This window comes from Salarias fasciatus, chromosome 13 (genome assembly GCF_902148845.1).
Source record: "Salarias fasciatus chromosome 13, fSalaFa1.1, whole genome shotgun sequence".
Lineage (NCBI taxonomy): Eukaryota > Metazoa > Chordata > Actinopteri > Blenniiformes > Blenniidae > Salarias > Salarias fasciatus.
This window is the reverse complement of record NC_043757.1, coordinates 2,201,589-2,216,241: the sequence shown is the minus strand read 5'-3', so window position 1 is coordinate 2,216,241 and position 14,653 is coordinate 2,201,589. Positions and strand designations below refer to the sequence as shown.

Below are 14,653 nucleotides of genomic sequence, written 5' to 3'. Positions count from 1 at the left end.
CACACACATACACACACACACACACACACACACACACACACACACACACACACACACACACACACACACACACACACACACACACACACACACACACACACACTCCTCACTCTACAGGAATGTGGATCTGAACCCTCCGATTGCAGCCGCCGCTTTCTGAATTCTCCTCTCTCTCTCTCTCTCTCTCTCTCTCTCTCTCTCCTTCCTTCCCTGTGTCTCTGTTCCTCTCGTTTATCTCCCCTCTTCATTTCTGCTCCCTCCTTGTGTTCCAGCCCTTCTTTTCTTTCGGTTTTGAAAGCGGATCCTCTGCTCGCTGATCAGCTCTCACATCTCCTCTCAGTCAGAGTCTTATTTAGCAGGTTCCCATGTGGCGAGCCGCCTGACTCATCCACAGTTTTCGTTTCACTCTCTCTGACTCATTATTCTCCATACATGGTTTTTAGCAGCAGTCACATTCATTCTGCGAAGCACATTCCACACATGACTGCTCCTGTGGCTAAGTGTGGTATTTTAAACACGGGAATTGAACCCTCAGTCTGAAGCATGTGGTGAGAACGCAGCATTGTGGGCGTGTCCTCAAACTGACGGACACGCCTCCTCTCATCACGCTTTACTGCTGTGGAATCATCAGACGGGAGAATATTTCAAGACGCCGACTCTCTGAATCAGAAACATTCAGGTCCCGTTTACGACAGCGATGAAGCCGATGAAGATGGAACTTTCTGAAAACTGCTGACAAAGTGCAACTTTTCAAAAACAGTCAGGCTGGACGGATGGATGAAGGGATGTAAGGGATGGATGATGACTGATCATTTAGAGGGATGGAGGGATGGAAAGATGAATGAATGGATAGATGAATTGATGGATGGATGACAGATGGATGAATGGATGGCTGGAAGGATGCATAACAGATGGATGGATGGCTGGATGGATGAATGAGTGCATGATGGAGTGATGGATGGAAAGATGAAAGACTGGATGGATGATGGATGGATGGATAGGTGGATGATGGATAATGTTTGACTGATTATTGAAGGAGGAATGGATGCTTGGATGATGGAGGGATGGATTAATGGATGGAAAGAAGAATGAATGGATGGATGGATGAATGGATGGATGGATGGATGGATAGATGAATGGATGGATGGATGGATGGATGGATGGATGAATGGATGGATGGATGGATGGATGATGATTGACTGATGACCGGTGGATGGATGGATAGATGGATGGATGGATGGATGGATGGATGGATGGATGGATGGATGAATGGATGGATGGATGGATGGATGGATGGATGGATGGATGGATGGATGGATGGATGTATGGATGATGACTGGTGGATGGATGGATGGATGGATGGATGGATGGATGGATGGATGGATGGATGATGACTGGTGGATGGATGGATGGATGGATGGATGGATGGATGGATGGATGGATGGATGGATGGATGGATGGATGATGACTGGTGGATGGATGGATGGATGGATGGATGGATGGATGGATGGATGGATGGATGGATGGATGGATGGATGATGACTGGTGGATGGATGGAGTAAATGCCATCTCTACACAGAAAGGCTCAGCCTGGACTCGAATTCTTCAATATTTATTGTTGTTATGTTATTGCTGTTGTGTTATTTGTTTGACTTAATTCCTCCTATTTGTATTTTGTATTTGTGCCTGTGTTTAAACCTGTTCTTTCTTTTGTCTGATTGCTCGTCCACCAAAACAAATTCCTCACAATTTCTGCTGCACCTGGAAATCGACCCGTTTCAGATTCTGAAAAACATGGACAATATTTCTGGGTGAAGTCAGAAATCCTCTTGTCCAACATGAGCTTTGCTAAGTTTAGCGTCCGCCAGCAGCTGTAAGCGCCGCGTCGTGCGAGCCGACAGCTGTGGCTGCTCTTCATCACGCGTAAATCCCACTTGCACCGCCCGGGAGCAAGGCAGCGTCTCCACCGGAGCTGCCGGTTGAAATGCGACAGCGTCAGATTTCAGCGCGACGCGCCCGGACGCTCGGACCGTGACCCGCGGGCTGGCAGGGAATTCCGGTGCCCGGCACACCCTGGAACCAATCCTCACTCAGCTGCTGCTCGCTCCACCCTGACAGTTCAAGTTCGAGTCCGATCCACCGCAGCCTGGCTCAACGACGGGGCAACGAGTCCGCCCGCCGTGCCGACTGAGCAAAGAGAAGCCGAACCGACTGCTAACAGGAGGGCGAAGCTGTGGACGGTTGGACGCACCGCGGGCGCGTTTGTTTCGGAAAAATCAAGACAAATCTGTGGATTTGAATTCTTGTGGTCCGACGTCTCTGTAAAATCCTCCAAGGACTGAAAGACAGTCAGGAGGAATTGGAGTAAAAAAAAAATACCAGCAAAAGGTTGTGAAAAGCTTCTCGAAGGAAAAAGTAACAGATACACTGACACACACCCCGTTTACACCACAACGGTTTTTATGTTTTGTTTCAGAGATGTTTCACGTTTACATGGCAACATTTTCAAAATGCTGAAATAGGAGGACAATGGGAGACACGGGGACGGACCGAATGCCACGCGGGACTGTTGTCATGGTGACTGTCAGCTCTAGAACTACCAGGTCCAGGAGAAGCTGGACTTTCAGAAAAGTTGCTTTTCCCTCATTTCCATGTTGGACTGCTTTCAAAAGCTCCGCTGGGGGAGCTGTTTCCAAAAAGTTGCATTTCTGTGCACCGTTGTCATGGAAACAGACCCCACCACCACCACACACACACACACACACACACACACACACACACACACACACACACACACATCCCGCTGCTCATCTTTAACCTTGAGCTGTAGGACTGCCTCCGGTTCCCCTTCGCCACTGGCCAGCCCTCCCAGGCCTCCGCCGCCGCCGCCGCCGCCGCCGCGCCCGCTCCACCTGTTCCCGGGTGGAGGTGGCCATTCCTCGGGATCGCTGCCTGCGGGGCGGGATCAGTAGCACGTGGCCAAAACAAACTGCGCCGCTCCACTTCCAGCAGGTCTCACAGGACGGACTCGTCTTTTCTCAACAGACGTCCGCTTCGTTCTGAACTTCCTGCGAAAACGCAGCGTTTCAGAAATGGGTGGCGTTCACAAGGAAACATTTTGCTTCATTTCCACGGAAACGGCAGAAACGCTGAAAACGATGTCGTTTCCATGTAGGGCCACAAGTTGTCCCTGTTCCCACAGGGACTGATAAAGTCTGTTCTCTTCTAGAATTGCGGAACTGATCTGGATTCTAGAATGAACATTTGTGAAACAGAGCTGATGCTAACGTTTGTCGGCGTTGCAGAACATGTGAGAGTTCTCGATGTTGTGAGAAACAAAAGTAATTCTAAACTGAATGAGAGTTCTGGAAAGTATCAAAGTTCTAGATTTTGTGAGGATTCTCTGACTTGTCGAGTTTCTAGAATGACGTCTCAAACTTATTGGATATCTCATCTGTTCTAGAATTTGTGGAAAAGTTCTAGATTGTTTAAAAGCTCCAAAACTTGCTGGAATCGTAGTTTTGAGTTGACGTGAAATCTGTCCGAACCCCTTTGTTGTTGGAGAGTTCTGGAATTGACAAAATGACATTGAAGAAATGACAGTTGAGATGGAAGGTGAGGTTTTGTTCCTCACAGAGTTTCTGAATATGAAATGTGAGCGCGGCAGCAGCAGACGGCGGTCCTGTGACCAGGAAGAGAGAGCCGGCCGGACGCTGCCGCTCCAGGCCTGAGGAGGATTCCAGGATGTTGATGATCGGAGGTGTGAGCCAGGAATAACATGAATGGGGGCGGGGCTTGGGGGCTGGGGGGGTATCAGCATGTGTGGTTACAGCAGGTGTCGCCTCGCTGCACTTCACCTTTGACCCCGACGCCTTTATGAGGATGATCACATGCCACACGTGAAGCCACACACAAGTACGCCGTTAGCCTGTGACCTTGAGCCGCGGATCGGCGCGATACGCCGCCGCCGCGGTCCTTATATGCTTATGCACGGCCGTGCACATGGACCGCCGCCGCCGCTGAGGGTGACACCTGCGGTTAATCTCCGCACATCTCCACTCTCCTAAAGAGCCTCATTACGGCGCCGCCTCTATTAATACCCAGCAAGAAGCTTCACGCCGAGCTGCATCAGTGTGTGTGTGTGTGTGTGTGTGTGTGTGTGTGTGTGTGTGTGCGTGTGTGTGTGTGTTTGACCTCTTCGGACTCGAGCCACAGCATCCGCACTGACCTCGTTCACACACCGTTATAAACGGCAGCATCACACCTCAACAGCTTGTCCCTCCACACACTCAGAAGCCGTTTGAAGATAATCATTAAACCTCGAGATTCTGCCGCTGTTTGGAACAAGATGTTGGAAAAATTAACTTTTTTTCAATCATTCAATCAACAAAATAGTAAAAAAACAAACAGTGCAGGGTTTTGCTATCCTGCTTCACATTTGAGAAGTTTTCAGTTTGCATGTTCTCCCTGTGGCAGAATTGCTTCATCCTTTGTTCTGGGGAATCAAACACTGAATTTTCTTTCATATATAATCAAAACATTTTCAGTAACCTCTGAAAGCAAGCTGCCTTACTGTGTTTTGTGTGGGTGGTGCAGTGGTTTGCTCTGTCTCTGCTCAGGCTTCGTGCACAGCAGGAGGAAGACGTGTTGGAGGAGGCCGGCGCAAGAAAGAACAGAACAGAACAGAACAGAATAGAACAGAACAGAAAACTTCATTGTCTGACAGAAATTCTCCTGTGACAGACTCACAAACACATTCACACATTCCCATCGAGACACATTTACACAATAAAAAATAAATAAATAAAGAGTTTAAAAGTGTTAAAAGTGTGCAGTGTGTCATCTAAAGTTGTTCAGGATGGTTACAGCAGATGGAATGAAAGGTTTTTTGTAAGTGTAAGAAAATGTTGGATCAACGTAACTGAATTTCTTCAACTGAATGAAGTTAATGAATTACATATACTGAAAAATTACATTCATACCACTTCAATTATTTTGGTATTACCAGTTATAGAATTAAGGTGTTAGAACTTAATTTTTCCTTTTTCACTGCATGTCATTTATGAACTTATTTTGAAAGACCTGGTTTCATGTAGGATTTACCAACTGAAGCAGGTCAGTTAAGTTTTACCAGCGTTTCCTGTTTCCGTTCCTTGATGCTGGAGGATTTCTCAGTCTAAACGCAGGCGGCTGACGAGTTCGCTGCTGCTCAGTCCGTCCAGTTCGGGCTTCAGCGTCTTGCTAAAGGACATGTGGACAGGGGGAGATGGGGAATCAAACTCGTGACGGACTGGGAATGGACCGCTCCACCAACGAGCCGGCCGGCCGGTCACCAACACCGTCCAGCTGGTAACCAACGACATCCGGCCGGTAATCAACACCGGCCGGCCGGTCAACAGCAGCGTCCAGACTCTGAGGTTCCTGTTCTGGCAGACTGTTCGGTACCTTCACCTTCCGGCTGTCACGGTTACAGCTCTCTCAGGCAGACGAATGGGGGCCGGTCAGGGGGCTGTGGGGGGCTGTGGGGGGCTGTAGGGGGGCTGGGGGGGGGGGGGGGGGGGGGGGGGGTCCGCATTAGGGTCCGCGGACGAGCCTGCAAACAGAATTACCAGCGGACGGTTTGTCTTTCTGAGTGAAGGATTACCTCCATATGATGACACACTCGTAAACAGTGGCGGGGGCAACTTTACCCCCCAAACCCCCAAACCCCCACCCCGCCCCACCTGCCCCCCCTCCACCCTCCAACAAGGGAACCGGGTGAGAGGAGGATTTACGCTGCTACTTATAGAGTCGACGCAGATATATTTCCAGAGAAGGAATTCTGCACGGGGCCTATTTATAATTACAGAATCCTGTGATGCATCCCTCAGGGTTTAACACCAAACCGGTCCCAGACTACCGGCTCACACACACACACACACACACACACACACACACACACACACACACACACACACACACACACACACGCACTAGGATGGTGTCATCTTCGCACTCCGCCATCAGAGCAGGATATGAGGTGTTCTGTGTGCGAGCAGCAGCTGAACGAGGCACATGGGACTTCATCTCATCTTTTTTATTTAGCCGCCGGAGCGTCCCTCAAACCGCTCGGTATTTCTGCCACCGGCGGCGTGTCGATCGCAGACTTCATCACACCACCAGAATATCGCGGCTGGATGCTGAACTTCGCCGTTCTGAACCAAGCAGAGCTCCGAGGCCAGCGACGGCCGTCACAGGGATCGGCCCGGACTCACACTTCTACTCATCCTTTCAAAAAGCGGCTCATAAAAATAAATAAAGACAGAGATGAAAAGACGAGAGCCTGAAACGAAGAGATGACAGAAATAATTCCCCTGTCAGAAATAGGTCAACACACTCGTCAGGTCGTTTAAATATTTCCAATGGATGCAACAGCTAGAATGTCACATGCACAGAATGTATGCACACACACGTATGTGTATATATCTATATCTATATCTATCTATCTATATATATATATATATATATATATATATATATATATATATATATATATATATATATATATATATATATATATATATATATATATATATATATATACACATACATATATATATACACACACACACACATATATATATATATACATACATACATATATATACACACAGAAGTATCACAAGTTACAAGTTATTGCATCATTGCACCATTCGTGTGTGTGTGTGTGTGTGTGTGTGTGTGTGTGTGTGTAATCAAGCAAATGTGTTCAAGATTTTCCCCACAATGCTAACTAAAAGTAGAAAGTTGGGACTTTTGGCCTCAAACATGCAGGTCACAAGGCTTCAGCCTTTACCCACATTGTAAATGTACTCTGGAGTTACTCTGTAGTTTCCCAGGAGTTACTCAGTGGTTATTCAGCAGGTACTCGGTAGTTACAGTAGTTACTCAGCAGTAACTTAACAGAGCTGCAAACTACATGAAGGACAGTGACTGACAGCCTGCGGAGCGCCTCCCTCTGGACCTGCGGACCTCACTGTGTTCCTGGGGGCAGCTCTGAGGTGTAATCAGAGTATTTTTAAAAGCTTTGCTCATTACATGAATAAATCCATCCATATATTAACAATGTCTTCCTCCAGCGTGTCTGCGCTCTGATTGGTCCACGGTGAGCTCACCCTGCTGTCGGCACATGACTCTCAGATGTGAGCATTCGCCACATTTCCCAGCAGCAGCAGCAGCCTCTTGACCTTTGACCTCCACCTGCGATTGGCTGCTCTGCTGGGAGAATATTTATTCCTCCAGGAAGCGAGGCCTCGCTGTGATATCGCTGCGTTTCTCTGCACACGTGGTGAGAGTGAAGCCTGCAGAGATCCTGTGTTTGAGAAGACGAGTCACTCCTCCTGAAAACTGACTCTCACTCAGCGTTTCAGTCACTCACAGCGGGGACAGCTGCAGACCTGGACGGGCCTGACGGCAACATGACAGACATTCGAATAAGGACGCTACACAGTCAGCTTTTATTTTTGAAATGTATTTCAAACAAAGAAATAATACACTTACCACACAAAACCTGCATGAACACAAATCCAATCATACAAAGACTTTCAACACAAAACATGCAGGTCGAGAGCAGCAGTCAGCGTCACACATTTTTTATTACTAATAACAATAATTATAATAATAATGCTGATGATTATGCTATTTATAATAATCAATTTATAATAATAACATTTGCCTTGTTTTCACTACAAGAAAAAATAATTACCTAAATAAAAAATACATTTACTGAATGCGTCGGTTGTTTTGTTTTTTGTCATTTTGACCTGATTTTGTCTTTATTATTACAGTATTGCAGGGTGTTTTCTTGTAATTGACATTATTTTCTTTGATCATTACTATTATTATTATTATTATTATTATTATTATTATTGGAATAAGCTGAACTTATCTTAAACCCATTTAAAGTTTGTTAAAGTGTTTGAATAGAAGAGAGTGACATGTCTCACTTCTCTTTGCTTGGCGACAGTGTGTGTGTGTGTGTGTGTGTGTGTGTGTGTGTGTGTGTGTGTGTGTGTGTGTGTGTGTGTGTGTGTGTGTGTGTAATGTGATCCAGGATGACAGACAGGAACCTTTTTTTTCCTGCAGATGTCTGAGGCAGCTATAAAAGAGGCTGCAGACACACACACACACACAGACAGACACACACTCTCAGACACGCAGTGGGACGTACACCCTCCTCCGTTGCGCCGGTCCGACCCGTCCAGAGCTCAGCCATGGGACTGCACAGTGTGGAAGAGATGGTGAGGCCTCCCTGCATCCTGGAAATGATTTCCACATTCAGCTTCTTGAACTTGTTTAAACTGAATCGAGTTTCTTCCAGTCGGTCCTTCAATCCTGAAAACATCTTCAAATGAGGAGAAAAACTATTCGGATGATTTAATATTGACTGAAAGAAACTTGACTTTACATGAAGCTCGAAGAGATAGAAACTGCTTCCATTTAAAAGAAAACAACATAGAAAGCTCAGTTTTATTCTTTTTTATGGTGAAAATATTTAAAAATTCTTTTATGTTTTTATTCAAAGTCATAAAAATGTCTTTATTTGGAAGTGAGGAGGAAAAGAAAGCTGATATGTTGACGATTTTAATTTGATGGTTACACAAATGAAATTATACATAGAAAAATGTTCCACATGAGCTATTGGAATTTTACACTTTATTACAGCAATTCATTTTTATATTAAATCAATAATTTAACCTGATTTTTAAAAAGAGAACTTCCTTGTCGTATGAAGAAAAGTAATTCTTAAAATACTGACATAATGTGAAAGTTTGAACATCATAAAAATATTTTCTTCATATTTGTTTTGTGTTGTTTCACTGCCCTTTTTTTAGAATCTGCAATACTGACAAACAATCTAAGAAGGTGACAGCCTGAAGTCATGAAAAAACTTTAAATGTCTTTGTGATGATGACAGAATAGAATAGAATAGAATATTATTGTCATAGGCAAGGAAAATCAATTACAGGAAAAATATCATAAACATTTAAAAATATTTTTAAGGTTTTTGCTAAAGATATTTTTTAATGTTTTCTTTTTGTTTTTCAATTCATCTGATTTTCTTTTTGATTTCAAAAATGTTAACTTTTTCTCTTGATCGGAAAATAGGGAGCTAAAACTCTTTCAAATGAGAAAATGAGCCTGAAATCTTTTTTTTTTCTGTGTGTGATTTTGTTAAATGAATTTTGACACAAATGATGGTTCACATTTTTTACAAACATGGGATTAGATAAAACATGAGATGAGATTTTAAGATAAAACTGTTTTTAAATCACAACATGATGAAACTGCATTTCTTGTTTTATAAGTAGTGAAAACTGGGAAAAGAAATGAGAAAACAGCTGCTCAGGAATAAAATAAGACAATCTAATATTTCAAAACTTCAGTTCTTCAATATACAATCACAGAAAGAAACTCATTGAAATCATCTTGAAAAACTTTAAATGAGGTTAAATATGTTCAAAGAAACTTCTAGTTGAGATTTTTCAATCTTCAATAGAGAAACAAAAATCAAATCCAAACAAAAGACAAAGCTTTAGAGGAATCATCTGCTTCACAGCAAATATCTTTTGTTCGTATCATCATGGCAGAACATCAATAAAACAACAACAACAACAACAATAATAAATAAATAAATAAATAAATAAATAAATAAAAATCACCATAAATAAACACTTGTAACATTGACTCGCTGTCTTCTCAGGTGACCGGGAAGAGGTCGGAGGTCAAAGAGGCCGCCGACTTCCAGGTTGGCGAGTACGAGGCGGCCGTCGACCGGGAGAAACGGGACGACCGGCGCTCCCACCGGGAGCTGGAGGTGGGCGGAGCTCTGCAGGAGGAGGGCGACAGCGGCAGCGAGCAGGAAGAGGTCAGCGTGGCCGCCCTGAACGTGAGTACCGAAACGGCCTGACCGCCTCAAACGCAACACGGGATCTGTCATCTTAAAGCTCCGCCTCCGCCTTGACAGAACTCTAAGATCGCTCTTGAGTCGAGGAGGGGAACTTCTTAATGGAGGGAACTTTGAGTAGATTTCAGACGATAAGAAACGAAGTTCTAGAAGCCCCGCCCTCCTGAGGCCCCGCCTTCCTGAGGCCCCGCCTGTTTTGTACTTCACCTCGACGTGACGTTGTGTTTCCAGTGTTGTCGACGTTCTCTTTAAATGTGGTGTTTTCTTTCTCCACGTTGTCGCCGTCGTGTTGAAGTCGTCTGTCTCGTCTCTGCCCGAACAGACGGACCGGAGCGGCCGACTGAAGCTGGAGACGGTGGACGACCTGTTCAACATCCTGCAGCTGAGGAAGAGGAGGAGGGAGAGGAAGGCCCCCGTCCACAAGAAGAAGGAGCCGGAGCCCGAGAGCATTGTAAGAGTCAACTCTCACACACAACGGGAGGAAGATGCTCTAATCTGGCCGGGAGCTGACGTCTCGCTGTCTCGACCTTTGCAGCCAGAGATCGTGGACGAGCAGCTCTTCCTGAGAGCAGTGATGGAGAACAAGCTTCCTGTGGTGGAGAAGTACCTGGCTGACGGAGGGAACCCGAACGCAGCAGACCACGTGAGACTCCGCCTCCTCGGCTCTGTCATCGGTTCATCAGTCCTCTCACTTCTGAAACTTTGGAAGGAAAGAGGAAGAGATGTGACAGTTTGTGACGTGTGGTCGTTTGTCTCGATGGACAGTTCCAGAGGACCGCCCTGCACAAGGCGTCTTTCGGCGGATATGTGGAGGTGATGAAGAGACTCCTGGAGAGCGGCGTCGCCATCGAGAAGAAAGACAAGGTGGGATTTCTTTAAAAGGCTCTTTGACATGTTGATATGTTCTGTTTCCAATCCGGATGCAGTGATATCGACAAAAGTATCAGGTATCAGAGAGCAGGAGACTCACACACACGCACACACACACACACACACACAGAGCTGACTGAATGTGTGTGTGTGCAGCTGGAGGCCACAGCTGTGCACTGGGCCTGCAGAGGAGGAAACCTGCCCGCCCTGCAGCTCCTCCTGGACCAGGGAGCCAAGTTCACCTCCAGAGACAAGGTGAGTCCAGCCTGTGGGGACCAGTAGGGGCCGGTATAGGGGCCGGTAAGGCCGGTAGGGTTCGGTAGGGCTGGTAGGGGCCAGTAGAGGCTGGTAGGGCTGGTAGGGGCCAGTAGAGGCTGGTAGGGCTGGTAGGGGCCAGTAGAGGCTGGTAGGGGCCATTCAGTGGATTTTGGAAGAACACCCAGAATGCAACAGCTGAAGCAGAAGCTTTCACTGATATTGGCCTGATGTTGAGGATGAAGTCATTTTCTACTAATTGTGAAACATTTTGCATAAACTGACACTGTGAGCAGATAAAAGGCTTTAACGTTACAAATTGAAGGTTATTATGTCTCCGTTAGACCAGTCTGGATCACTTCAGATGAAATCGGGTCCTTTCTGGCCGGTGAGTTAGTGAGGTTAGTTGGGCTTGTTAGGCTGTTTGCAGTGGGTCAACCTTTGTGTTTGGGCGCCATCTGCTGGTAGGAGGACAGACGACAACCAGTCAATGACTCAGTGTCTTCAATCCCCTGTTCCTGTTTCGTGCATTAATCCCGTAATTTGACCCCTCCTCCTCAGCTGCACAGCACTCCTCTGCACGTGGCCGTGAGGACGGGACACTGCGAGTGTGCCGAGTACCTGATCCACTGCGGGGCGGACGTCAACGCCAGAGACAGAGTAAGACCTGCGAGAGCGTGATAGCCCTGCTCAGTCAGCTGAACGGAGGGAAACTTCCATGAAGCTCTCAGCAGAGCAAACTCTGGTTAACTCCCTCAGTTTAGAAAAGTTTCACATCCACATGGCAACATTTCAAAAATGAAGTTGATTTACATGGCAGCATGCTGAAAACTAGGTATTTAGTCCCACGTTTCCACGAAACACAGCTGAAAAGTTGTGTTTTCAGTTGCTCCGACTCCGAATCCTCGAAATAGTCCAAAGTTTTGTGTTTTCACTTCAGAACGCCGTCCTGTAAACGTGGCCTGTATTTATTAGCAGTCGTCTCATGGAAACGAGTCAATAATGTCTCAGAAAACACCGTCTGGTTTCTGGTTTTTCTGAAGTAAATCAGCAGCTTCATGCGGAAATGTGACGACTTTCTGAAATGAAAATGAAACAACGCTGTGTTTTCACTGGAACCGTGGAGAAACCAGGACCTGATCCGAGTCCCGCTGTCTCCCCGTCTGTCTGCAGGACGGAGACACGCCCATGCACGACGCCGTGAGAATCAACAGGTTCAAGATGATCAGGCTGCTGATGATGTACGGGGCCAGCCTCACCACCAAGAACGCCGTGAGTATCCATGGAAACCACAGATGCTCCCAGGTTACGATGCTGATCAATACCAGCATTAAGATTCCCGTTATGGCCGAAAACTGATATTTACCGATATCGATATCAAGTTTCGATGGTGATTTTATTCTAAAGAAAACCATGCGAACACTGAATAAGAGAAAGCGGTTTCTTTGATGGGCCTGTGCTTCCCTCATGCCGCTCGCTCCTGTGTTTCTGTGCAGGATGGCAAGACTCCGATGGAGACGCTGTATTCGTGGCAGAGCGGCGCCAAAAGCCTCCTGTGCAACTTCAGCGAGGAGAAATCCAAACAGTAGAAGTGGGAAAGGTCCAGAAGGAGGTTTCAGCTGAGAGCCACAGGTCTCGTGTATTTATTGAATCACACACTCCAGTCAATCCAGGGAAGTCCGTCAGCCTCCCGGCTCGATTCCGGGATTTGAACCATCGACCCTCGAGGCTCGTTCCCTGTGGTTCGAGCCATGGCTCAATAATGTGAATTCTAATCAGGATACCATTGATAATGTGATTATTATTATTATCTCTGATTGATTCATTGATCGCCAAATATTGCTGGACAATGTCTCGGCTTTTCTTAACTCTTTATTTCAAGCTGAGTTGAAGTCAGCGTGTTGAGTCGACGGGGTGACGTCTCGCACCGCCGTCCCATTGATCAGTTTTGATTGATTTATTTCAGTATTGTACACTTTAATACTTGGGTGACTGTAGTTTGACTGTAGTTGGTTTGACACTTTATCTGATTTAACAGATGGAATTTATATTGTTATTATTTCTTTAACTAACAGAACTCACTGAGTTTATTTCTACACACATCTGAGCCTCCTGTTGATTCACTCAAACATTCAGATGAGTTTAAAGTTCTTTGGTCTTATGTTGCATTTTGTTTTTGTTAAGCTTGACAGACGAGACTGGGCAGAGAAAGTTTTTTATGTCGGGTTGAGAAAAATCTCTTCACTCTCATGTCTAAAAGTGCAACGAAAGACATGACGATATCACAGTCATGGGTCGATTTCTGGAAATTTTCCAAAGCCATCGTCATGATTTCCACACAGCTGGACTATTGTCATGTTAGCATTAGCATTAGCATTGCCTTTTGAACAAACAGATTTATGAACTATTCACAAGAAGAAGAAGCAACCAGGCAGCTGAGATAAACTACGAACATGCAGCACTTCTGAAGGGAAGCTAACCGTTTATTAACCAAGCTAATGCTAGTCACAGCTAACGCTAAGTTAGCTTACAGTGAGACATTGTCATGTTGCAGGACTGAGTAAATTGAGGCGCCTCCAGTAAACAGGAGTTAAGGGAAACAAAAACCCATCAAAGCCTGTTTGCGTACAACAGAGAGCGAGAGACAGCAGCTCTGCAACTTGTTTCCATCTCACATAGAAACAAAGTTCTCTACGAAAAGATTTGACTTTATAAAACTGCTGATTTGCACATTTCATTGTTATTTTCTTGAGCCTTCAGAAGAGAGGGAACAAGTATTTTAAACATTCTCTTCAGATGAAGTGTCATCTGAAGTCTTTCATTAACAGGGTTTCCATCCAGCTACTGTGATTACAATTTTCACAGAAAGCAAAAATTAACATTAATGGAAACTCTAGAAATTCAAAATTTGCAAAAAAGTTTTTTACGCTTGGAAGTAGCTGAATTTTCTGTGTATCGATTAAAGCAAAGTTTGACTCTTTGCGGTGGAAACAGGTTTTGTGGATAAACGGTGACTGGACCGGACATGTTGTGGCGGCCGGCCAAACAACCGGCGCCGTTTGATGGCTGCACTTTGGGGCGAATTTAAGGGCAGCCATCTTGATCTGGTGTATGAAAGCACCGAAACTGAAGAATGGCCTTAGAAATTTACTACCAGCTTGTCTGGGTGGACACACACAAACACACAAACACACACACACATGGACGATAAAGTGAGATATGTTTGGGCAGGGACAAAGAAACTTGGACATTTTGACATAAATGTGCAAGTGTGTTTGTTTTGTGGCAGAGAGATGCTCACCGATTACATCATCAGACCACTCTCTCCAATGACATCATCAGAGATGCTCATGATTATATAATCAGAGACAGTCTCTCCGATGACATCATCAGACGAGCTCTCCGATGACATCATCAGAGACACTCTCTAATAACATAATTGGACAGGCTCTCTGATGACGTCGTCTCACGGTCCACTCTCCTCTCAGTCACATAATAAACAGAAACAGGAATAAAGTTGCATTTTCTTTTTGCTTATTTTCACTAAATTCACTCAAAAATGTCAAAACATTCAGATGAAAA

The 14,653-nt window shown here is 45.4% G+C and overlaps 1 protein-coding gene across 1 annotated transcript; it reads left to right on the top strand.

The window, feature by feature from the left end:
- Nucleotides 1–8,204: 8,204 nt before the first annotated feature.
- On the top strand, nucleotides 8,205–13,512 carry ankrd1a (ankyrin repeat domain 1a (cardiac muscle)). The gene is made up of 9 exons (XM_030106298.1): nucleotides 8,205–8,279; nucleotides 9,743–9,928; nucleotides 10,269–10,397; nucleotides 10,482–10,589; nucleotides 10,712–10,810; nucleotides 10,973–11,071; nucleotides 11,633–11,731; nucleotides 12,245–12,343; nucleotides 12,568–13,512. Exons 1-9 carry the CDS (start codon nucleotides 8,253–8,255, stop codon nucleotides 12,658–12,660), a joined length of 939 nt encoding a protein of 312 aa, XP_029962158.1. The 5' UTR covers nucleotides 8,205–8,252; the 3' UTR covers nucleotides 12,661–13,512.
- The last annotated feature ends 1,141 nt before the right edge of the window (nucleotides 13,513–14,653 follow it).

Bases quoted from the DNA above. Each gene is read 5' to 3' on its own strand.
- ankrd1a (XM_030106298.1), top strand. From the start codon at position 8,253: ATGGGACTGCACAGTGTGGAAGAGATG. The intron at 10,590-10,711 runs GTGAGACTCCGC...CTCGATGGACAG, and splicing joins ACCCGAACGCAGCAGACCAC to TTCCAGAGGACCGCCCTGCA. The intron at 10,811-10,972 runs GTGGGATTTCTT...GTGTGTGTGCAG, and splicing joins CCATCGAGAAGAAAGACAAG to CTGGAGGCCACAGCTGTGCA.